Source organism: Caretta caretta, chromosome 9, assembly GCF_965140235.1.
Source record: "Caretta caretta isolate rCarCar2 chromosome 9, rCarCar1.hap1, whole genome shotgun sequence".
NCBI lineage: Eukaryota > Metazoa > Chordata > Testudines > Cheloniidae > Caretta > Caretta caretta.
Genome location: NC_134214.1, coordinates 79,638,458 through 79,664,344, shown reverse-complemented (window position 1 = coordinate 79,664,344; position 25,887 = coordinate 79,638,458). Strand labels below are relative to the sequence as shown.

The following is a 25,887-nucleotide window of genomic DNA, read 5'->3' as shown; positions in this document are numbered from 1 at the left end:
AACCTTTGCTGCCCGGAAGAAGGGTCACACAGACAAGAGATCTCTAAGGTGATGACAAGAGCTGCATGCTAGGGAAATCCATTTGGTCTGTGCAGGGATGTCTTTGTGGGTCACAACTGAGAATACCAAATTCAGGACAAACTGCTGAGAAATAGGGCAGATACACCCCAAAACTAGTGGTTATTCTCCCATGAGATATACCAAACCAGCAACAAAAGTAAACTTCTGTTTCACCATACTGGCTAACAAGAAGTCAGAACAGCAGTTTCCTTAGGCATTCCAGTCCTTGTATCACCACCAAAAACACTAGACTTAGAGATGAGTGGTCCTTTAAAACCAACCAGTTTAATCAAATAAAAGGTTCTTCTGATCCCAAAAGACCAGCCACGCACCCAGGTCAATATACAACTCAGATCTTACCCAATAATCACGCTGTTGGCAATCCTTTAGTATCTACAATCTAAAGGTATATTCATGAAAAGAAAAAGAAAAGAGTTAATATTGGTTAAAGGAATTAAATACATACAATAATTGCAAAGTTCTTTGTTCAGGCTTGAGGCAGTGATGGAATAAACTGCTGGCTTAAGTCTCTGGTTGCTTCCAAATCATTGGAAGGTCCTCAATTCCTTAGTTAGAATGCTTCCATTAGTATAAGCCCATAGTCCAGAGGTTTGAGCAGGAAAGAGGCTGGAGCAGGAAAGAGGCAAAATGGAGATGTTTCCAGTGCCTTTTACAGCTTCTGCCATGTGGAGGGAAACACCATTGTTCTCACTGTGGAAAACTACAGTAACAAGATGGTGTTTGGAGTCACATGGGCAAGTCACATGTTCATGCATGATTTCACTTAGTCATAGCAGAAGCCATTACCTATACCCCAGACAGAACGTTCATAGGACAGTCCATTCAGTGTAGATGGGCGTCTTCCACTGTGAGTTAAATGTCCTTTTGATGAGCCACTTAACTTGAATAGTTCCTTCACAATGTGCTGGGTAAACATCTTGTTGGTGTTTCCCAGAAACAAACACATTAGAAATACAGGCATAGAGCCAATACTTATAACTTCAGATACAAAAATGATACATGCATACAAATAGCATAATCATAACCTTTCCATAGACACCTTGGCATTTGTACAATATTTGTTGCAATTATATAACAGTGGTAGCAACAATGATCTACATGGTTATATTTTATCAGATAACGTCACAGCAGGCAAGAGAGCTTCAAAGTATAGAATAAATAACACTCTCCCCTCATCTTCTCCTCTCCCCCTACCCCCTGTTCAGAGGATGTGAAGGGATAGGTTTCCAGATCTTCATGCTGTTAGGTCACAGAGCTTAAAAAAAAAATCCTAAAATCTAATGGTTAACTGGGCAGTGTCCCTAACCTGTGAGCGGTCACAGCTATAGAAAGACAAGGAACTTCTGTGCATGCCTGTTCCAGAGGCGACCCCATGAGAAATACATCTGCTCTGAGTGGAGCATCTTCCTCAAACTGAAGAATTGCCAGGCATCTAGCTGATAAGCTTTGAATATCCTTGTAGTGTCTTGAATATCCTGCTAAAGATTTCCCCTCCCCTCCAGCAGTTCAAGGGATTGCATGCACCCCAGCATCCTAATGTGCTGCCAAAGTTTCTGCAAGGTGGGGCTGATAAAACAGGAAGGGGAGGGAGGAGCCAGCCTAGTTCTGATTTATAGGAAATGTGAGTTCCAGTCCCCCCTTCTCTGCTGCCAGCTGCTGTCTACAGATTGCTAGCTTTTATTCACAACAGCAAGAAAAATACCGCCCCCCCCCAAACCCAGGGCTGCTTTGAACTGGATCCTGATGTGTGAAGCCCATTGTGTGTCAGCCAAAGTCTCAGCAAGACCAGAGGGGAACTCTACCTCTGTCTGTGTACACTGTCTCCACTTTCTTTCTCCCCAGGAGGACCCCAGCCTTTTGCATGTAACTCCTTTCCCCCTGGACATGTTCCAGGGGCCTGGGCTGCCCCCCTTCCATGAGTGTATGGTACCACACCGCCTGAGTACTCCAAACTGACATCTTACATAAAAGGCCGGTGGAAGAGCGTGCACTCACCACACTCTGAGGGCTGGGTGTGGTGCAGCAGGCTCTCTTCCTCTGTCCACAGCCGCTGAGGCCTTCTGGGAGCCTGCCTCGTCTCCAGGCTCAGCCCTCAGACTAGATCACATTTAGTCTGCCCCTTCCAAGGTAAGCAAAGAACCCACTAAACTGAATGTAAATAAACCTAACTCTTTGTCCCTGCCTTAGCCCACTCCTCTGCAGGTGCCTTGCCCCTTCCCAGACTCAGCAGGGTATCCCCCTACACTTGTGCAGAGCAACACCTCCCAGGCCTGTCTCCTGGGAGCCTGGCTTCAGACTCAGTAGTCCTTGTCCCCTTTGTGTCAGGGGGTTCCACGCAACCTTTTCTAGTTGCTGGTAGGGAAATCCAGGCCCTCTCTCCTCTCTGGGCTCCAGCCCAGGGCTCCTGGGGCAAGCAGCTATGGTCTGCTTCTGGAGACTCTTTGCTGCCTCCCTGGACTACTACTTCTTACCTTGGCCTTCCCCCAGGGCCATTCCTTCAGCCCCTCTCTGGGCTTACGATACACATGCCTCAATCTAGGCCTTTCCTCCACTCTCTCGCAACCAGAGGGCCTGTAGAGCTTCTTTCTCCCTGCAGTTCCCTGCTCATCTGGGCTCCTCTCATAATGCTCACCACCCACCTCCTCCCCCTGCTGGGTTTCTTCTTAGTTTGGGCCTTGCCCATCCTGCAGGTGTAGCCAGGTGCACTAATTTCTCTTTCATTAGCTGTGTAGGGTATATACTGGAACTCCACAGCATATCAGCATTATTAAGGCTAGAGAGGTGAACAGTATTGGCTAGAACTAGCTTTAATGCAACCAGCAGTGGTAGCCTTTCATCACACAGCTCTGCCAATGCACCTCAATCCTCATTTGCAGCACCCCCTACGTTTCTTGGTTCCCAAACAGGAAGAATGAGGTGTGTGCGTTACAGTCATCTGGAAGCCAAAGGATGTGAGCTAAGTGAAAATTCAGCAGTTATATTCTGAAGTCCAGCCACAACAATCTGCAGGGAAATTCTCTTCAAATCCTGCTCTTCCAGCATGGCAAATCTGGGATTCTTCTCCAAAACTGAGCCACAATATGCCAGCCCTTATGAAGTCAAGCTGTTCTCTGTGAGCAGGCTTCATAGCTCTTAGCCAAAATCCCAAGATCTGCTTGGAAACATTCCCTTCAACTCTGGACCAGGACTTTGGAACCATCCAGGCAGGGGTTGAAGAATGCATGGCACATTTTACCGAAAACATCAGCCCAGGCAGACTAATCAACATTGTTTACACTTTGTAGCCCTCCAGCCGGGTTGGCTGTGCTTAGCACAGCATCGAGTTCTACATTTCAATATAACTCTTAGGGTATGTTTACAGTGCAATTAGACGCCCATGGGCTAGAGGGGCTGTTCAATTGCCATGTAGACATTCAGGCTCAGTCTGGAGCCTGGGCTCTAGGAGGGTCCCAGAACTTGGACTGCAGCCTGAGTCCGAACATCTACTGCCCCTTGGCTCAAGTCAGCTAGGACAGGCCAGCCGTCTGGGTGTAATTGCAGTATAGACATACCCTTAGGGCAGGGATCGGCAACCTTGAAGAAGTGGTGTGCCGAGTCTTCATTTATTCACTTTAATTTAAGGTTTCGCATGCCAGTAATACATTTTAACGTTTTTTAGAAGGTCTCTCTCTATAAGTCTACATATTATATAACTAAACTATTGTCATATGTAAAGTAAACAAGGTTTTCAAAAATGTTTAAGAAGCTTCATTTAAAATTAAATTAAAATGCTGATCTTACGCCGCCGGCCTGCTCAGCCTGCTGCCAGCCTGGGATTCTGTTCACCTAGGCCGGCAGCGGGCTGAGCGGGGCCTGCGGCCGGGACCCCGGCTGGCAAGGGGCTGGCGGCCGGGACCCCAGACCAGCAGTGGGCTGAGTGGCTCAGCCAGCTGCCACTCAGCCCCCTGCTGGTCCAGGATTCCATCCGCCGGCTCCTGCCAGCCAGAGTCCCGGCTGCCAGCCCTGCTCAGCCCACTGCCAGTCTGGGATCCCAGCCCTGTCCACATAGAGTGCCGTCTTTGGCACGCATGCCATAGGTTGCCGACCCCTGCCTTAGGGTGTTGTTTCAAGCATCTCTGAAAATGGAGATGCAATACTGCCCTCTCAGCTCCAAGAAAGCAGCTTCTTTAGAAACCCTGCAAGCTGAACTGCAGCCTTGCACCAGAAGGTACCTACCTTCTCCCTGGTTCTAGCCCATTCTCTTCCACACTCAGCTCAGTGCAGAGAGAGGGAGTGCACTGAGCACAGGGCTGGGGGTGAAGGAGCAGGCTGGGAGTTGGGGTGTAGGGTCTGGCCAGGAGCTAGAATGAGGGAGGGGGCTCAGGGTTGGGGCAGGAGGTTTGGATGTGGAGTACTTACCTGAGCAGCTCCCATTTGGTGCGAGGGGTGCAGGTGGGAATGTGGTGGGGGGTGCAGGAGCTCCCGTTTGGTGCTCAGGATGGGGGTGGGAATGTGGGGGGTGCAAGAGTCAGGGCCTAGGGTGTGGGGGGGCTGGATATGTGTGGGGGGTGCAGGAGTCAGGACAGGGGGCTGGGGGTGTGTGAGGAGGGTGCTGGAGTCAGGACTGGGTTGTGGGGGGTTGCAGGGGTCAGGGCTGGGGGGGTGAGGGGGTGCAGGAGTCAGGGCATGGGATGTGGGGGGCTGGGTATATGTGGGGGTGCAGGGGTCAGGGCTGGGATGTGTGGGGGTGCAGGGGTCACAGCTGAGGGCTAGGGGCCTGCCGTGAGCCGCTCTGGGCAGGGGGCTGGAGGGGGTATGCCCTGATTCCACCCCCTTCTCCAAGGCCCCATCCCCACCTCTTCTCCACCTCCTCCCCAGAGCAGCGAGCATGGTGCGGCTCTGCTTCTCCCACTCCCTCGCAAGGGCCATCAGCTGATGGTGGCAGGGAGGGAGAGGAGGAGGGGCAGGACCCCAGCACAGCGAGGGGAAGAGGCAGGGGAGAGGGGAGCTTGCCAGCCCTTCAGCAGCAGCCAACAGGACCAAGCTTCTTCACTCTGCCCCCATGGGTGGGGGGCGGAGAAGAGCAGGCCGGGGCGGGCAGGATTTTTAATGGCATACTGCTGCCTGCCGTGATCCCGGCCGCTGGACCTGCTCAGTCCCCTGTGGGCCTGGGTTTGGCAGCGGGCTGAGCGGGGCCGGCACCTGGGATCCAGCAGGCAGCAGCGTGCCTTAAAAATCGGCTCACGTGCCGTCTTTGGCACGCATGCCATAGGTTGCCGACCCCTGCCTTAGGGTGTTGTTTCAAGCATCTCTGAAAATGGAGATGCAATACTGCCCTCTCAGCTCCAAGAAAGCAGCTTCTTTAGAAACCCTGCAAGCTGAACTGCAGCCTTGCACCAGGCCTGAGGTTGTGTGGTTCAGTTGTGTCTTCACAAAAGAACAGCTTCACTGACCTTTTTCACTAGGGCTCGTCTACATACACATTGTACCAGCATAGTTAAAGTGGTACAAAGCCCCTAGTGTGGGCATAATTATACCACTCTAAAGGTGTTTGTAGGGGTATAGCTTATTCTCCTTCCTATACAGGAATAAGTTATACAAGTATAAGGCACCATTAGACCAATGTAATGGTGTCCACGTTAGGGCTTGTACCAGCATAAGTATTTCAGTGAAAAAATATTACCCCAGTACCAGTACAACTTTCAAGAGTAGACCAGACTAATATTTCCAAAACTGAGTGTTTGAAGTTAGGTACCTATACCTCTATACCTAAACAAGTTGTCTCATTTTCACAGATTAAGAACCACAGCTCCAACTCAAATTATTGCACATATAACCTTAACTCTGCCCCTTTATGTGTGGTCATATCTTATTTCCTCACATGGTTTTTGTTTTTCCTATCATGTGGAACATCTTGTAGTTCTGTGTCTTACTCTGTATATGTCGGACAAACAGAATGGGGGGAAAAAACTCACTGAAAACCACCAATATTTCCTTCTTAAAAATTTATTTAACTACAAATACAAAAAACATTCAAGAGCATTGAGTCCAAGAGGGAATGTGGGAAGCCCCAAAACATTCCCTAGTACATTAAAACACAGGATTTTTTTTTTTTTAAAACAGGTGACGGGGGGAAAGGAAAGAGCTACAGCACTGATTTACAATGCCAGTGAATTTACAAAAATATAAATTACCTGTTCACAACCTTTACAAAAATAACATTCACCATAAAAAACACAAACCCTATGTATTTCCCTGGGCAATCCCTGACTACAGCAATTGAAAACAACAACAAAAACCTCATGAGATGCACCAGGATGAGTACTATGAGGATGTCCTCCTAGCACTTTAATTAGAGCTTTCTGAACACACGAGAATTAAGGGTGCCTGGAGCACTAAAACAGCTTTCCCAGCAGCTACCTGCTCACCTAACAGCATATTCAGGCTAATTCAATTCAGTATCCCTGTTCAAGACAGCATTTGAAATACATGCTTAAATGCCATTAAAGTCAACTGGACTTAAGCACACACTTAAAGGTAAAAATGTGCTTAATTGCTGCCCTAAACAGGGATGGACTTAAGGATTTTACTACATTCTTTCCTGAATTAGGGCCTGAGACATGACTGGGAAAAAGGAAGTCGAGCCAGGAAATATTTCCATGTTTCGAAATCAGTTATTCCCAATTGAACTCTTACAGAGGCTGAATAATTTTATTTCCTTTAGCTCATTATAAGCCATCTCTGCTCAGCATTACTTTCTACACCGAAATGCAAGATTCACACTCTCTGGAGATTCCCCACATCAGAGTTTGTTCAACATTAAAATAGAAACTAAGTCACAGATTTCTGGAAATTTCATATCCCATGCACTGTGCTGAACTTTTTCTTAAAAAAAAAAAAAAGTCAAGAACAGATCTCACTGTTGCCGACCCCTTAGGGTGTTGTTTCAAGCATCTCTGAAAATGGAGATGCAATACTGCCCTCTCAGCTCCAAGAAAGCCGCTTCTTTAGAAACCCTGCAAGCTGAACTGCAGCCTTGCACCAGGCCTGAGGTTGTGTGGTTCAGTTGTGTCTTCACAAAAGAACAGCTTCACTGACCTTTTTCACTAGGGCTCATCTACATACACATTGTACCAGCATAGTTAAAGTGGTACAAAGCCCCTAGTGTGGGCTGGTTTACAGCCAAACCTTCAAAATGGCCATTGACTGTGGATGGCACAATTTTGGGGGCCAAACTGAGATGACCAGAGCCTTATTTTCAGAGGTGCTAAATACCCACAGCTTCCATAGACTTCTGCAGGAGTTGTGAAAATCAAATCCAAGGCATCTCAAGCTGGGCACCCAAAAGCAGTGGGCCACTCTTTAAAATTCTGGCATTAGTAAATAACTTTGGGCCCAGTCCTGCTCCCACTGAAGTCAAGGGAGTTTTGCCATCGACTTACCTGGAAGCAAGACCTTGAACTCCTGTTACATTTTTCCTAACCATTAAAGGCCCAGTCCTGCAACCCCTTACTCAGGCAATCAATCCTCTTCAAAGAATTTCATTGAAGCCAATGGGATGACTCACACAAGAATTACTTGCATAAGGGGTTGCTTGGGCCCCTAATTTGCTACATGCAGAAGAGTAACTAGAATCCAGTTAAACTAGGCAAAAACAGTCCCATCCTGTATTTAATGAACACACTTTCATTAAATACACCATAATTGAACAGCTACACTGTGATTGGTCTAGTGAATACAGCCAGAGTGTGCGTCACAGTAGCTTATCTGCATGCTGTACTTGAACAAAGAACCTTACATCGCAACTGCTTCATTCCTAAGGCAGAAGTTAATAAGGTTTGTCAATGAATAATATTGATCAGCCTCTGAACAACACAGTACGCAGCTTAAAAATGATAGGGCACCTTAAAATATATACATAAAAACCTTGAACTAGGGAAAGGACATGTTCGCTTAGACCAAATTCTTCAAAAGGAAAAACTCCTTTACATTGTGCTTTCCCCATTCACCAGCAAGGCTACCAGGTGAGATCAGCAAGGACAAACACCACATCAGCAAGTGGCAAGAATTTGCAACACACATTATAATACTCACATACAGAAATCACTGATTGTTAACACTTACAAAAGGATCAGCAGCATTTACCCAAGTTTAGCTTTTTCTCCCAGAGTGTAACTCCAGAGGATCATTCACTCTTAATTACATGATTATGCTGCTGAGCACTAATAGACACAGCAGCCCCTGAAACAAATGAAGGACAAGGGAAAGCCTTACATTCAAACTGGGCTGGATCCTGCATGGGGGCACTGCTGAGCACTCTCAGTGCTCCCCCTGAAGTCAACGGGAGCTGATGTACTCAGCTTGCAAAACTAACTCATGGGGCAGAACTACCATTGATTCCAATAACCCATAGTTGGTGACATGAAGGGCAGGTGAAAATCCATCACACTAGTGACCAGATTTTGATTTCACTGGTATAGGAGTAAATCCAGAGTAGCCACTTAAGTCAATGACGTTACTACAAATTTATGTCGGTATAACAGAGATCAGGATCTTGGCCCCAGATCTGCATTTGCCCTGAGATGTTTTACATTTCAGGCACCTTTTTAATTAGTGCTGCATAGTTAAGTAACCAAGTAATGAGGGATAATTTATTGACATTTTAACTTAGAAGGGATAAAACGTTCAATACCTCTGTTTACTGCAAGGCAATCTCAAAAACTGCAACAAGTTGACCTTGACTTTGCCAGAGGTGAATAGCAGACAGGGAAAGCATCATGTCCAGCTTTAGGTGGCCATGCCCTGCATGAGTTGACTTGTCCTCAACAGATACCAATGTCTATTAGTAACAAACCATCCAGGCAAAATGCGCACTTGAGTTTAAACAAGGCAATACTGCCCCCTGCTGGCTGCCGGGAGAAACCATGCCTTTAATTACTCCATAAAAGGCAAACACCAATTAATTATAATCTAATTACACATTCCCATGTGGTCTGTGTTCTCAGCCAACTTCAGGCACCCAGAGCTATGATAACAGCCAAGGGATTGCTATGATCAGATGAACCCAATGGGGTTTTGATATATGCATTTCCTATTGTCAAACTTTCAACCGTAACATTTAATAATGAAATCACAATACATGTCAGTCTGTTAAGACAGCCTTTACATGTCAGTTAATTAGTAATGAAATGGTTTTAGCTAGCCCAACACTGGAACTGTCGATACCAGGGGCTCTCTAATCAGAGCTCTAGTCTTAAAAATATTCAGACATTACTCAGAACAACAGATCAGGGGCGTTACTGAGTGCACAAAGGGTATAGTAGATGGCAGCCTATCCTGGGCTTAAAAGAGAGCTGGCGTTTCTGTCCGAGGCTGGGATACACAGCTGATATCAGAAAAGTGCAGAACAGTGCACACTTCTTGGACTGTAAATAGTCTGAAAATGTAACTTAGGGGAAAGAGGGCAGGAAAAAGGCAGGAAAATGCACAGAAATAAAGGGAGAAGAGGGGAGCCTGAGACACAGGCTAGGAAAGGGAGGAACCATGTACCACAGGCCAAATCCTGATCCCACTGCAGTTAATGATTGTTTTGCCTCTGGCTTTAATGGGACCAGGCTTTATCCTACTAGAACAGCCCTGTCATTCTCATTTGCCTCCCGTCTGAGGGTTCCAAAGGAGGCTGTAAACATTAATGGAGTAGCCCTCACAACAGATCTGCGAGGGAGGAGAGTATTATTGTCCCTACATTAGAAGTGGGGAAACAGGAATGGAGAGGTGAAGTGACCTCCCAGACACATTCAACATGTGTGGCATAGCTATGTGCAAATCTCCTGACTTCGTGTTATGCTTTATCCACAAGACCATCCTTCTGCTTTGTCCCTTTATAGCTTGATGGCTGCCAAGCACCCTTGGTGACTGTCATAAGCAATATGTTTTTCGCTCTGGAGAGTTGTTTACTAAACACAGGGAAAACCACCACCCTTTCTGCTCTCTAGCCCCTCAACTTCTGCAAAACATACCCGGAACACGGTGTTCTCAAATGTACCAGTGTGGTCCCCAGCACTCCACTGATGCTCAGGCAATGTGAATGAAATTAAGACAGCACAGCACTGTCAACAGCTTATGGTTCTTAGCTGGGATAAGGTGAAGGGTTTAATCAGGGACAGTCCAGCTCATTTTTCCCAAAGCTCTTGGGAAGATGAACAGTGCCCACAATGCTAACTGGATGCAGATGGTCTGATATTTTGCACCCTATGCCTATGCACTTTGGCAGCGCTATGTATGCTCAGCAAAACTCCCTCCTCACCACCCAGTATTGTTCTAGGGACCCTAGCATCAGTGAAACTCTGAGTATATCCCAGAGCTCATGAGGTTAACTCTGCATTGGACTTGAACCCTCAAGGGTGTAGCAGGATGAAACAGACTAAATGGGGTAACTCCAACGCCAGCCCCAGATATCGGTCTCAAGCCTTCACTAAAAAAAGCAATCCCCACGTGTTGAGGTGCAGCAAAATACAGCACACATGGGAAATGTCATGCAGCCCAACACCATCACCCTGTGCAATGTGGAGCTAGCCACATTCTTCTCCATTCTTGTTTGAAACAGCCAGCTCCACACACTGGGCAAGAACCCAGGAGAGATTATTAGAAAGGCACCTCCTTCCCCATCCACTAGGTGTCAAGGTTGTGTCACCAATGAAGTAAAGATCCACCTGAAGATGGTGTTCTAGGGAGCCTATGTCATCTGCCACTTGACAGAGCCACACTCAATCCCACCTAGAGTGAACCACAGTGAAACAATGTGTTTTATGGAATCCGAATGAAAACCCGCATCTGTCTGAATTCATGGCAAAGTGCTGATTGCAATCAGGCTCCCAGCAACGCCTCTCCTTCTGAAGCAGCTGCTCTGTGAAAATGACCTCACTATGAAAGGAATCCATCACAGCTGAGTGCCAGGGCTGAAAAACACATCAATATAACAGAGTATGTCACATGCCCTGAGTGCTAGGGTCCTCTCATGAATGGACCGTGGGTGTGTTCTGCAACCACAAAACAGACTATCGCAGCTGATCACCAGGGCTGGATTCCTATCCTCTCTCCGGGAGGTGTGGGGTGTGTCATGTGGCAGGATTTCTCCAGCCTTACAGGAGACTTGGATTGTTTCATATTCTACAACTTCCTCCCACCAATCCAATTTGTCAGATAGCAGTTCAAAGTGTAACCTGCTCCTACTTAATGCACAGTAACAAGAGAAGCTGGTGGCAGCTTTGAGAAAATAGCACAAGAACCTGCAGCCACCAACCTTGGAAGCTGCCTCCAGATACCAGTTCCAGGAACTTCAGGAAGTCTAACACAGCCAAACCATGGCAAGCTCTGACAAATCCTCCTAGAGAAAATTAAAGTCAGAAGAGTGTGTCCCTATGGAACAGCCATTCTCAGAAACCAGAAAATGAGGTCATCTTTAGTCTGAACAACACATTATGTTAAAATAAGGCCGCTTCGCCACTAATGGCATGATTACTTTAACAGGCAGCATAACATGGCCAGGAAACAAACCTCTGGACACCAGAGTCATTCAGCTAAATCAAATACACATGGCACTGGGATGAGAAGTCATACTTTCCTGCTCTTCCAATAGAAGCCTCTTGCAGGCAAATGGCAACCCTGGGAGTAGTATTTAGCCTCCCTGCACAGGCTAATAATCAGAACCTGACCACCCAAAGGTCTGATTAATTCCAGTAGGGGGCGTTATGCACATGGCAGTACATTACACTAGCAGTGAGAAAATACTTCTGAGAATACTCCATGGTGTTTCATCCAGCATTTCCCATTATGAACTTGGCATAGTTAGTTCTTGAGGGGTTCCATCCTTTTAGTTTTTAATTAACTAGGGCAAAGGAATAGAGTGGTTGTGCCATTCAGACACCCTTCATTATTATACTGAGTTGATTTTCTTGTAGCTACATAATATACTAAACCCCACAGGCTCTGTTTTCCCACCATAGAATAGGAGCATCTCCCACAAAAGCCAATGGCAATGGCCTGCATCCTACAGCAAGAGAATTGGGCACCGGATGAGCTGAAAGCCAAGCCATCCTTCCAATCTGCACTTCAAAGGGGTGCCATCCAGGCCAAGTGGTCTCCATTTAGTGTTTAGAAGATGAGACCCTGTGGTGCTCACAGGAGGGGCAATGGAGGGGAGACCCTGACTCTGGATTACACATCCAAATTCCCACAAGGGTTTTGTTTGTGTCACGTGTTCTGAAAACTTCAGATGTGCAGAAGAGTCGAATATGTGCTGTGCTGTCCTCCAAACATCAGCACAGAGGAGCCCGTTAGCAAGCCCCTTAGGGCAAGGGAGCTGAAGTGCTTTGCAGAAGACTGGGGAATGCAGCAAGTACCCTGCCATCTGCACTGGAGCAAACTCCACCATGCTTAAAAAAATCCTGACCCACAATTAGAAATATCGCTTAATGAAAACGGTACTATTCCACAGCCAGGAAATACAATTAAACACACTGCTATTTTGGTATGGCACACAGAAATTCAGCACATGAGTCCCTCCTCCCCGGCCAAAAAAAAAACAAAAAAAAAAGAAAGGAGTGGTAGCTAAACAACCCTTCTCCAAGAACAGGTCCCCTGGTCGATGCACAAAAGGAGAAGTAAACAAAAAGGCAGCCACAGCAGAAAGCTGAGCAGAAAGCCAGCAAAATACAATGTCTGCCAAATGGAGAAGGCCCACATCTAAAAAGTGGGGGGGAAGAACAAATGATTATCAGGTCTCTAAGAGGAAGATACAATCAGCTGCAGGGGAGAAATCCAACACAGAGGGTCCAGACCCTCTGAGCTCCATCTTAGAGTTGGGGGATATTTTCACACACCACCATCCAGCCCCTCACTCAAAGAGTTCAATCATTACAGCTGAGATGTGATTCAAGGAAACACTGTGTGCTTGAAGGGCCCATTATAAATCCACACCTGCCCATGGAGGCAAATGGCCCTGTAACCATGCATGGTGACCATGAGGGCCACGTTTCTGGGCATCAATATAAACACGTATGAAGAAATGTGGCATTTGGAGGTACCACGTGCAGCTGCCAGCTATCACCAGCACAAGGTAGGTCTCAAGCAGTGGTCAAGAGAGAGAAGTTTGCTGAGTGAGCACTCACAGACTCATCATTCTACTGTGATTCTACCCCAAGGATTCAAAGGCAACCCCCACACAGCCCACAAAGAGTGGGTAGGAAACCAGGCAGCAGCATCGCTGCCAGATTCACCCAGCCAAAATGATGCCTGGAGTTGCCCCTCCCTCTGTGTGCGGAGGCAGCAACGTGGGTTTCCCCTAGTGTTCGCAGCCCTGGGCCTGGCTCATAATGAAATGATCACAGAGTAGGAGCAAGGCGTCGAAGCGCTGGAGTCGCTGTAGGACCCGGGCCAGGGCGGGAACAGTGACTGTGTCTCCTGAGGAGGCGAGGTGAGCAACGAGCTGCTTGAATCCAGACATCCTGCTCACCAGATGGGATGGGACCCCCAGCTCCACCCCCACGTGGCTGAAATTCTTGAGACCAGACAAGCAAGGGTCCAACTGGAAGCCGAGTGACAGCACCAAGGAGTGGGGAAGCTGTGCTATGGGGAGACCTGGGGATGGCAGAAAAGTGAGGTGAGAGCCTGTCTACTCAGCGAGGGAGGGGTGTCCTGAAAATAAGGCAGTGAGGCCCATACCACGGCCCCTGTCCCACCCATCTGATGGGCAGCTGCAACACCCCCTTCTGCCTGGCCTCACCACAGAGGGAACTTTTGCCACAGGGCACCAATGCATATCCTTTCAGAGCTTAGCCGCATGGAACCTGCCTCTCAGCCCCAGGGGAGCTTAATCCTCACCACAAGCACCGACTTTTCAAACTGCCAGGGGGTGCTTGATCCCCGGCTCTGCCCCAAGCCCAGCCCCCAATCCACCCCTTCCCCCAAAGCCCCACCCCCACTCCGCTTCTTCTTGCCTCCACTCCACCCCTGCCCAGCCTCTTCCCATGCAGTTCTGCCCTGTCCCCCGAGTGCACCGCGTCCCCGCTCCTCCCCCTCCCTCCCAGCCTCCCTGCATGCGGCGGGAGGTGCTGATCGGCGGGCGGAAGGTGTTGGGGTGGGGGAGCTGATAGGAGGCTGCCAGTGGGTGCTCAGCACTCACCATTTTTTCCCCTATGGGTGCTCCAGCCCCTCAGCACCCACGGAGTCAGAGCCTACGATCCTCACTGTTAATAGAGATAAACTATGTGCCTGTCCCCCAACCCACCCACATTCCAAAGTGTATCACAGAAGGGCTTGTCTATTCCCCGCATTAATGCCACAGGCCCCATGAAAGAGGGTCAGCCACAGATCTCTATGTCGACAGTCAGTGCGACACTGGCCAGGCTGGGGCTCTGCAGGTGCTCCTCACCCCATGGTCTGCCTCCACCTGAACCCCAGGGGAGCAAGGGCGTGACTGAAAAATGCTGCCCAGACATCCACTCACCTTGTGTGGCTCTGCTAATCTCACTCACAAGGCTCAGGACATCATTCACCTGCTAAGACAAAGACCCCAAGGATTGGGGAGATTCATCAGAGAATGAGCAACAATCACATGTGGATCTTGTCAGTGCTCCACTCACAGGACCTACCATGTATTAGTAATGGCCTGGATATTTCTATTCAGAACATCACCACTCAATTAGGACAGCAACCCTATTAAGATGCTCTAAGTTCTTCCAGCAAACCATCATCTCAATAAAGAAGTACTTGAACCTAAACTAGTAACTTAATTACCTGCTAGACATTTTTTAGACTTATGTTAATCACTAATCCGTCACAAACTGGTGAGGAGACCAGATGGCTCAGGGGACTGGGAAGCTGAGTTGTTCACCACTAGGTCAGTTTTCCATACTGGCAAACATGCAAAGATGATCCGTGGGTGATGCAAGGATCAGGTGAAGTGCACAGTTCCTGCTGAGTTAAGGATATGCTTGAACTTTGCCCTTTTGCCAGGCTGAGTATCTGAACCCAGCCCAGGTTGGTAGTGACTGAGTTTTGCTACCATCTGATAGCTCTTTGGTGGCCCTTAGATAAGTTGGTGGGTCTTAGACCAGTTCCTTGCAAACAGAAAAAGCACCACAACTGGCGACTTCCCTTGGGCTCTCAACACCAGTTAGTTTAATGGTGGAAGTGTTACGTGCTACCCTGGCCAATGGGAACTGGGCGGTGTCCCTTCCCAAACTCATACCACACAGTTCACTGAACGGCAGATGGTTATGACTTTTGGACGGTCACTACCAGCCAGTGCTAGATCTGAACCTGCTCAGAGGTGAAACGTTTTGTACCCCCAGCCCCTCCAATATCCCGTCCCTCCCTGTGTGAGCCCCGTAGTAGCTGTTATTATACAGAGGGGGACAAGATGGGAAAAACTTACAGGCTGCTCCCTGCTTTCAGCAGTGGGAATTTGGAAGGATGAGGATGACCCCCTGGCAGGGTCCAGATCAAGTTCACTTTGTGTTATCAGAGGGGCACCAAACAGGGGCACTTCAAGGGTTAGTTCCTCTGTATGTCTCCGGACCCTCTGAGCCACCTGCTTCTCTGCATCCTCCTGGTTTTTGGTACCCGTAAACTCAGCCTGGGTGGAGAACTTCTGCAGGTCTAGCTCCGTGCACTCCACTGGGGCATGGGGCCACCTGGGTTGCATCTCTGAAGCACATGATGAGAGGGGAGTCAGGGCCTCTGTGAACCCAGCTGGGCCCTGCCTGGCATCAGAGGATGACGAGACCCCCGCAGAATAGTCGCTGAACCCTGAGTTCCTTATCAGGGGTTGGGTCTCCAAGACGCTCCTCGCCAGCTGGGATTTGGGATTGGGGCTGATGGCAATCGCTTCCGCATTGGGCTGGAGAGCAGGGATCTGCAGGCCTATGGCTTCACCATCCGAAATGAACTGAACCGGTTCAACGGGACCTGGAACCAGAAAACCCATGGCTTAAAAGTATGTTGGTTTCCCTTCCACCAGCCTCTCCACCTGCCGGGGCTTGGCCTCCCTCCAGTCAACCACTCCTTAAAAACCCCATTTCCCCCGGGGCACTGCACTGCCAATGCCTGTCTCCAGCTGCAGAGGAACAGACAGGACAGGACTACTCAGTGCCTTTTGTCTGCGAGGTGGTAGTGAGCACTGCTGAACAAAGCAAGGCTCCCCGCTCTTCCAGGGGTCGATCACCAGCCCTCCAGGGTCACTCCCACTGCAACAGTCAAGCACTCTCTCCTCCAGAACCCACACATCCCTAGGAGAGAAAGACACTGAAGCTGGAGGAGTGAAACCTACATCTTCCCAAAGCCAGTGCAACGTCTTCTGAGTTCAGAATCCTCCCCAGGCTTCCACCTTTCACCCTGAGGAAGATTCCTAGTGGCACTGGGCTCTGTCCACCTTGATTATTCCAGTGTCTGACCACAGGGGCTGACCCTGGCAGTAAGCCTCATGGCAGCAGAGATTTTGACAGCCCGCCAATGGGGTGCTCCTTCCTGTCTGAGGAATGGAAACTGAACAGATATTATGATGTGAGGGTCACAGCCCAGCCTGCCCTTCCCCCCAGACCCAAGCTAAAGCAGCAGAGCAATGAGAGACGTTACCTTCTGCTTGCCTGGAGCATGGGCTCAGGTTCTTCACACCCAAGCAGCAGGGACTAGACATCTGTTCCTCACAGGGAAACCTGCTTGGCATGGCTGAGGCCCAGAACATCACCCTCTGGGCCGAGAAACTCTGGGTCCTCAGAAACACTTTAAAGGATAAAGAGCAACTGATATCAGCAAAGACCTGACTTGTTTTCCCAGAATGCACTCGGCCATCTGGTACGGCTATCTATTTGGTGACTGTAAAATTTAGGAGCAATCAGGCCTCGCTTCCTGGCATGGAGAGGGCTAGTGCCGTGCACTGTTCCCCATGCAGCTGTGCCAATGCCCCTCAATCGTATCTCTCTAACCTACTCCTCCTTGCTGTTTCCCTCATCCTCTTAATTGTTTCAGCCTCTGCTGCTCTAGCCCTGGCCCCCTCACCTCCACAACTGCCAAAATCTCCTCAGTCTTGACCCAGCCTGGGAAAACCCGAGAAGAGAAAGCACTAACCTCGCAAGTGACAACCTTGCTGGCCCCACCTGGAACGCTGTTGGAATCTGAGCCCTTACATCCTCCTCCTCCTCTTCCCTGCTATTTCTAGGGAAGAGGGGGCAGGGCAAGGAGGACCAGAGGGATGCTGCTTTGCATTTACTCACCTCGCTGACACTGGCTCTTCCAGAAGCGCTTGCAGCAGATGATGGCGAGTGCCAGCAGCACCAACGCAATGATGACTAGCGCACTGCTGGTTAGCACTAGGAGGGCAGTGTCCTGGGGAGGTACTGTGGGAATCGCTGCCTTCACCAGGCTAGACCTGGAGCTGCCTGCAAACATACCAGCCAAAGACAGAGGTCAGAGTCCCATCATCACCACATGGTGAGCTGCAGGATGCTACAGAAAAGAAAGCAGACAGGACCAGTGCAGCACAGATCCAGCCTGGAGTGATTAGTACATGACCAGTTACAAGGATATTAATCCCTTAGGACAAGAGGTCTCAACCTGGAAGTTAAAAGCACCTAAGGGGTTTAGGAGCCTAATTCCCACTGACAGTCAAAGAAAGTTAATGGACTTTGACCACTTAAGAGTGACTTAGGAATCTCTGTCAGAGATAGGGGATATTGAATTACATGCACCACTGGCTTGCTCCACTCCACCATTCCTCCCACCTCCTGTTACTCTTAGGAATCTAAGTCCATTAACTTTCTTTGACTGTCAGTGTGAATTAGGCTTCTAAACCCCTTAGGTGCTTTTGAAAATTGAATATAATAATCCAGTGCCATCCAGTAGCACAGTATTTTTAGCTCCAGTTTACAGATGGAGAAACTGAGACACAAGCAGTTTAAGTGACTTGTTCACAGCCAGTGTGACTCAGTGGCAGAACCACCAACTGGACCCAGGAGGACTGAGAAACAACAGCTAAAATTATCTCCCGGCTGCAGAACGACGGCAAAGTGAAGGGGATGATTTTCCTTGATTTTTAACAACAGAAATAACAAACCATTACAGGATAGAGAATGGCTGAGCTGCTGAGTCTGACCACACAGATACTCACGTTTACCATTGCACTGCTGGCCCCAGCTGCCCCTCCCCTCCATACATACACTGTCAGTATTTCCTTGGTCAGATCGCACTGGGGCAGAATTCTTCTGCTACAGCTAGCGTAATAAACTTCAAAACAAGGACTAGTCATTTAAATGAATAAGCACAGCCTCTGCAAGGACACTCATGAGGACAGAAACAACAAAAAGCCTCAACCTTCATGTTTCAGGGCAAAAGATGATCGGCAGCAGGGGTCAGGAGGGAATTTTCTTTTGCACACTTAGGGCAAGTTTACACTACAGAATTACTTTGCTATAACTACTTCAGTCAAGGGCATAAAGAATCCACATCCCGAGTGATGTAATTATACTGACCTAAGCGCTGGGGTAGACAGTGCTATGTTGGTGGGAGAGCTTCTCCCGCCAATGAAGCTAACGCCTCTCGCGGAGGTGGATTAACTAAACCACCAGGAGAGTTGCTCTCTCCCGTCGGCTTAGAGCGTCCTCATTAAAGCGCTACAGCAGCACAACTATGCCAATTCAGCGTTTTAAGTGCAGACCTACCCTTAGTTATACCGTGGGGGGTTATGCCTTCATTTGAAGCGTGTAACAGTGGCCACTGTCGGAGACAGGTGATACTGAATTACATGCACCACTGCCCCGCTCCACTCCACCACTCCTCCCATCTCCTGTTAATCCTGCAGGGCTCACCCCGTGCCCTGTGGAATGACATGTTACACAGCGAAAGACAGCAGGTTGCAGTGCTGCGGGCTACGTACACTGAGGCTCAGAGGAAGGCGTCTGCTTTGTGCATGGGATGCATTCCAGATCCTGCAGCCCGCCAATCCGGGTTTTACTGTAAAACCTGCCAAAGAGAAAGTGGAGAATGCTCTAACAACAGGACAAGGTATAAGAGAATTGTATATATCAGGGATCGGCAACCCTGATCAGTAAGCCCCCTGGCGCGCTGGGCCGGTTTGTTCACCTGCCGCATCCGCAGGTTTGGCCGATCGCAGCTCCCACTCCCACAGGTTCACCACTCCAGGCCAATGGGGGCTGCAGAAAGCCGCGGCCAGCACATCCCTCAGCCCACGCTGCTTCCCGCAGCTCCCATTGGCCTGGAGCAGCGAACCGCGGCCAGTGGGAGCTGCGAGTGGCCGAACCTGCGGACGCGGCAGGTAAACAAACCGTCCCGGCCTGCCAGGGGGCTTAACCTAGAGGGCCACGTGCCAAAGGTTGCAGATCCTGGTATATCTCATCTTTTTGAACAGCACCTCCCTATGCCCTCCCAAGAGCATCTGCTGCTGGTGTTCCAGCTGCCAGCTGTACTCACCCTGGCAGACATTCCCCACAGGCTGCATTGGAAGTGGCAGTGCAGTTGGATTTCTGGACACGGTTGATGAGGGGGCAGGAAAGACAAGGTTTGCAACCATGGAACCCCCAGCTGTCCTTAAACCTCCTGGGAGGGCAAGCAGTGCACTGTGCATCCCTTCCTTCACCATAGCCACACTCCTGCAAGAGACAAGCGCAGGGCCATGTCTGAGACAAAGAAACGGCATCAGATCCGAAGATACCACGGAGGGAAGAAGCTGTCCTATTCTCTAGAGGCAGATGGCTTCTCTTCAGTGAGAGAGTTCTCCGTTGCCTTTCACACTCTGGGCAACTCACATCTTTGGACTGCACTGAAGCAGACAGCAGCAGTGCTGTGCCTGTGCAAACAAATGGGGCAGCCATTCTGCACTCAGCAATAGCTCACACATTGCCTCAATCACTAAAACTTGTTTTATTGCGAGGGAGATGCTGGTGTAATGCTGTGCCCTCGGGGGGAGGAGAGGGTTTGCTGGCAGCTGGAATCAAACAGTATTAGCCTGAGTTAGTCAAGGCTATACAAGCTCACTAACCTCAATGGAGTGTGTAAATCACACCCATTCAGTATGGCGTTCTGTCCCCTTCTAGTGGTGACTGGATCATATATAGAGATTGAGGAGTCTATAGTCTTGGTGAACAGAGCTAGGTCTCTTAGCTTAGGCATAGACGCTCATTTATAGAGCCAGAGATCCCAGGTGGAAACCTGCTGCCAGTGACCCACACAAGGACAGAGGTTAAGGGTTTATTTCAAGAGTGGGTGAGGTTCTGTGACCTGCAATGTGCAGGAGGTCAGACTAGATGATCACGATGGTCCCTTCTGACCTAAAAGTCTATAAGTCTATGAGACATTGTCTAGCTCTGACCAGAACACTGGAGTTATCCACCAGAGGGATTTTTGACTTCCCCTGGGAGCTGGAGAGGATGGACTCTCCTTGGTGTTTACGTAATAAGATGCACCAATTTGAAACCTCTCCTTACTTATGGTACTTCCATCTTCCCATCCTCCTATCCCTATCCCTGCATCACTTATGATCAGTGGAATAGTCTAACCTCCCATGCAAATGAAGCTCTGTTCTTTTTAAAGGCACAGGCGCCCATATCAGAGAAAGCTCTAACTCTATCCTTCTAGTAAAGGCTAGCAGAGGATTCATCTAGTACCACCAGTGCCAACAATCCAGGTTCATCTCAGAGCAGCCAAATTACCTTGGAAAGCTCCCATCCAGGGCCACACTCTCTGCAAGGAACACACTTCCTGTGCTCATCCAGATACTCACTCTCCTGGCATTCCATTGGGTTTGGAGCAGCACCTCGGACCTGGAGAAACAACTGGGGTTACTACAAGTCCCAGAACACTCCTGAGGTGAACCAAGCATGTTGTTTACTGGGCAAAGCTTTCTCATTGGAAGGAACATTTGCCTGCATTCTTTGCACACTGTGGCCACTGGGAGCTGTGGGCAGCTGTGCCTGTGGACGGTCAATGTAAACAAACTGCCTTGTGGCCTGCCAGCGGATTACCCTGATAGGCCGCATGCAGCCCGCGGGCTGCCCATCACTGCTTTAGTAGATGCTTGTGTTGCACCAGGAAAACCTGACTTTGGCAAGAGCAAAGCCATGTGCCTTCTTCCCAAAGAGCAGTATGAGGTGCAACTGGCTAAGCAGAGACAGAGGAGGGACTTAAGTAAGTAGGTCATGCAGCTGAACTGTCCATTTGGTGGCACTTAAAAGTGAAGTGAGGTGCTGTCAGTTTTTATTTCCAAACTCATGTTGGACACTCTTTTTTAAGTTCAGGTCAGCAGCTTCCCTCATGGGAGGTCAGTACATAGTCCAGACCAAATAACTTGTTATCCTGGTCTGCTAAACAGTCGGACTATTCCTAACTTACAAGCATCACAAAGATCTGCGTAAATGGAGCAGTGGAAAGTACCACCAATGTGGTATCCAGATCTGCAGAGAGCACCAAACTGGATGGAGCACACAAAGCAGATGTTCAATCCAGAGCCTTAGTTGGTATAGAGCTGGCGAGAGGCAAATACCTCCACTCAGAGGAGCTCATGTTCATGTGATTTGGCATGAAAACAGTGCAAGAGAAGATAAGTTAACTACACAGTCTTGGGTCAGTGGGGCAGAAGGAATCTGGGGATACGTAATATGGGGCACAGAACATAGCAAGGGATAACTATCAGTTCTCTGAAGAACTAAAGCCACACTTTATATTACTGGGCACCATACTGCCACCCAAGATTTTAATGCAACGAATGGAATTCATGGCCAGAACTCAGCACAAGACACAAAACTGATTCGAATCCTCTGCTTCAAACTGAACAGAACTAGTCAAAGGCACTAGGTAAGGCTAGCCTACAGACTTACAGCCTGGTCATGCATTCCTTGGTGAAATCCTGGCCCCACTGAAGTCACTGGCAAAACTCCTATTGAGTTCAGCGGGCCTGGATTTCAGCCCCCCCCCCCCCCGAAATCATTTGGAATTTGGACCATGCAAATAATACAGACCAGAGAGAGCAGAGCACATAGAGAGAATTCAACAGAAATCAAACTGAAGCTATTAAAACACATTAGGCAGAGTTTTTGGTTCATTTGTTTCAAGTGGGTTCCTACCTCGGTGACAAGAAATAGGGTAAAAACCAGCACTGGGCCTCTCTTCATGTCACTTCTCTCATAACCTCATGCACCAAATGAGGAAAGGAATTAATAACGCCGTGTCTGCCTCATGAGGTCGGCTCATTGGAATCTAAACATTAAAGAAGAGTACAAAGGGCTTGAGAAACATGCTTTCAAAGGAAGCTACTGTTCTAACTTGAAACAATTCAAAAATGGATGGAGCGCAAGTTTTTGTCAGTCCAGCCACAGGCCTCATTAGGAGCAAGTCAAAGGACAGCCTGGCTAATGTTCACATAGTAGGGCCTAGTAACATACTGGAAAGAATGATGTTACAACAGTAGATATATGAGCCCTCTCCACTTCTCTTCCTGCCCCAGTCATAACCCATTTCTATCTATGCCACCATTTGAAACTGTAAATTTCATTTTGTCACAAACAAAATGAAAAGGGCCCCTCAGTAAATGTTCCTTGTTATGCCTTTTCAGCCCGCTCAGGTCTGATCTCCTACCACCCTCATGAGCCCTATGCAAAGTAGGCTGCACTTTGGAAGTGGGCTATTGGCCAGGCTTTTCCCACTATCCAAACAATCAGGACTCATCTCATGTGGCGTCTCCACTGGATAAGCACAGAAAGCAAGATATTAGTTATTACTATCAACTCACATACCCTGAGCAAAATTAAGGGCACTAAATTTATCTAGCCCAGTAAAGCAAAGATCGCAGAAGGGATGAGATCACAGTCCATAAATAGCTTCAAGATTACTGACACGATAGAGTAAATAGAGTTTGTCATAGTCTCAGAAGATGGTGGTCAGGGAGCTATGGGCTGAAGCTAAAGGAGGAAATGTTTAGGCTCAATATTAATGTCTAGTTAGGGCCTATTTCCATTAGAAAAAAATAGAAATGAGCCTGAACCATCATCCCAAATATGAACCAATCACAGATTTGAATCCAAGTTCATATCTGAAATTTGTCTCCATAATAGGCTGACTCCAAACACCTTGAACTTTGGATAAGTTCAGTGTTTGAAGCCCCAAGTTCAGCACTGTTTAGATCCATGGTTTTGCGTCTGCTCATTATAGAGGTAAAACATTCAGATATGGAGTTTGGAATGGAGGCTTTGATTTGGGCCCATATCTATGAATAAAAACAAATGGAATAAGAGCAAATTCCCAAGTGAAGTGGAAAGGCACCATTCACTAGGGTGTCTTAAGAACAATGGGGACCTGATCTTGGTGGGGGACCCCAGGTGACACCCTAGTACAAAAAATAAATAGTAATAAAAAAGAACAGGCAAGGTGAGACAATAATAGGAATGATGTAGGGAGTAGGCCTCCCAAATATAGTTTTATCCTTCATAATCTTTTCTATCCTTTGTATCTATGGTTCCATGGTCCTCACTCCTGTTTAGCAATACCTGGCCATTGAAAGCTTTATTGAATTTCTGGTGTGGGTTACAGCAGTGGAATTTTTAAAATTTTCTCGTATAATACCAAAACCAAGGCCATCAATTTACTTGTGAAGTCTAATTTGTAAGTGAAATTTACATAAACAAAACAAGCTCACACAGCATTGTCATTGTGGGGGCCTCGGGTACAGTGCACCTCAGTGCCTCCTATTCTCTGCTTATGACACATAATAGTATAGTCTCCTATGGGCTACAATGCTTGGGTCTAGTTCTGATTGCTGGATTTAGTTTGGAGGTGCTGGTGGCCCGCGATATGCAGGAGGTCAGACTAGATGATCTGGTGGTCTTAAACTCTATGACTGCCCTCAATAGAAAGCCACCTTGAGATTCTAAAAAAGAAAAGGAATACTTGTGGCACCTTAGAGACTAACCAATTTATTTGAGCATAAGCTTTCGTGAGCTACAGCTCACTTCATCGGATGCATACTGTGGAAAGTGTAAAAGATCTTTTTATATACACACAAAGCATGAAAAAATACCTCCTCCCACCCCACTCTCCTGCTGGTAATAGCTTATCTAAAGTGATCACTCTCCTTACAATGTGTATGATAATCAAGTTGGGCTATTACCAGCAGGAGAGTGAGTTTGTGGGGGTAGGGGGGGGCAGAGGGTGAGAAAACCTGGATTTGTGCTAGAGATTTGGGTGGGAGGAGGTATTGTTTCATGGTCTCTGTGTATATAATGTCTTCTGCAGTTTCCACAGTATGCATCCGATGAAGCGAACTGTAGCTCACGAAAGCTTATGCTCAAATAAATTGGTTAGTCTCTAAGGTGCCACAAGTACTCCTTTTCTTTTTGCGAATACAGACTAACACGGCTGTTACTCTGAAACTTGAGATTCTAGTAAGTGGTTAAAACATCTGATCCCAATTAGGTTAAAATGAGATATTCTCCCATCTCTGCAGAAGCTGTACAGAATCTCAAAGCAACTGCCAGAATAAGATCTCATTTTCCGGATAGGGACCTAAACATCTCACAGTATCAGTCTCTTCACTGATTTTATAGGGAAACAACCTACAGTCATTGTTCTGCATTAACGGGAATCTATGAACTTGGTGAATAAAACCTGTTAAATTATTGAATGATTTCATGATTTGTTAAAAATCTCAGTGAAAACAGCTTTCCCCTATTTAAACACTCCCTTGTATGTGTAATACGCACCCAAAATACTGCCCTACAACTATTGTAAAATGAAGTGGTTTGAACCATTAATGTAGAATACCATAGTTTTGGTAAACTTGCTGTTTTCTGCAGTTCCACCATTCTTATCCCACTGGGTTAGACTGCAGCATTTATGCCAGGGCCCTGGGGAGGGGTGGGGCAGGACAGCATCAGCGAGACTGTATCTCGGGAGACAACCTCTCAAGGATGGCTCGGTGACCACAGTGGATGAATCTGATGAACTCCCAGGTGCACCAGCCATACCCCTCTCTTATGGCATCATGCTTCCCAGGGGAAGCACAAGACCCTGCACTCCCCAGAGTACAGGGACTGCAGAGACTGCTGGTATAGGAGGCCCTTAGGTAGCTGCAAAAAGGGGGAGGAAGCTTCACCCTTGCACTCCGCCACAGTGTGCCCATGCAAGGGCCACTCACAGCGTAGCCTTTTAACTAGACGATAGGATATTTCACGGAGGACTTAACAAGCTAGACTGGCACCTCGCAATACATAGATCTACAACTGCATACTGAGGCCCTGATTAAAAGCCCACTGAAGTCAATGGGAGTGTTTGGATTAGGCCCTACCTAACTTGCACTTTCCTTGAACATTGGTCAGACCTCATATTCAACTGAAAACTGTTGTTTTTTTCCCCCAGTAGATGCTTGATTTATAAATATCCAAAGCACTGAATTGAAATAAAAATCCAGAAACTGACAGCAAAACTCAAATTCTTTCCCGGAAGATCCCTGAAATTCGAGGGTGCATTTTGTTTTTGGTTTATAACCTAGTCTGACCTACAATCTTTACACAGTGAAGAAAATATATATTTGTTTGATAAACACTTGCCATCTTTTGAGATGGCTCCTGCTGTTCCTAATGGATTTCAAGGCGTCTGTCTACATTTTCAAAGTGGCAAAGGGATTTCAATGGACCAGGATAGTGGCATCAGGTTTAGCATTACTGGATTATCAGGCCAACATATTAGAGTTAAGGGATCATAGAAGATGTGCCTAGTCTTTGCTGGTAACATACAGCACTACTTGCAATATACCAAAACAGGAAA

The 25,887-nt window shown here is 47.8% G+C and overlaps 1 protein-coding gene across 5 annotated transcripts in view; it reads right to left on the bottom strand.

The window, feature by feature from the left end:
• Nucleotides 1–6,050: 6,050 nt before the first annotated feature.
• Nucleotides 6,051–25,887, bottom strand: part of EDA2R (ectodysplasin A2 receptor) — a 168,186-nt gene continuing 148,349 nt past the window's right edge. For 4 of the 5 annotated variants that reach the window (XM_075132467.1, XM_075132466.1, XM_048864724.2 and 1 more), the window contains exons 3-11: nt 22,194–22,326; nt 20,784–20,894; nt 19,546–19,724; nt 18,992–19,077; nt 17,334–17,498; nt 16,696–16,842; nt 15,497–16,029; nt 14,567–14,618; nt 6,051–13,698 (exon numbers count right to left, since the gene is read on the bottom strand). In XM_075132467.1, coding sequence (XP_074988568.1) covers nt 13,403–13,698; nt 14,567–14,618; nt 15,497–16,029; nt 16,696–16,842; nt 17,334–17,498; nt 18,992–19,077; nt 19,546–19,724; nt 20,784–20,894; nt 22,194–22,241 — 1,617 coding nt within the window. In that variant the 5' untranslated portion in view covers nt 22,242–22,326 and the 3' untranslated portion in view covers nt 6,051–13,402. The remainder of the gene's footprint in view (nt 13,699–14,566; nt 14,619–15,496; nt 16,030–16,695; nt 16,843–17,333; nt 17,499–18,991; nt 19,078–19,545; nt 19,725–20,783; nt 20,895–22,193; nt 22,327–25,887) is intronic. The other variant, XM_048864727.2, reaches the window with a different exon arrangement.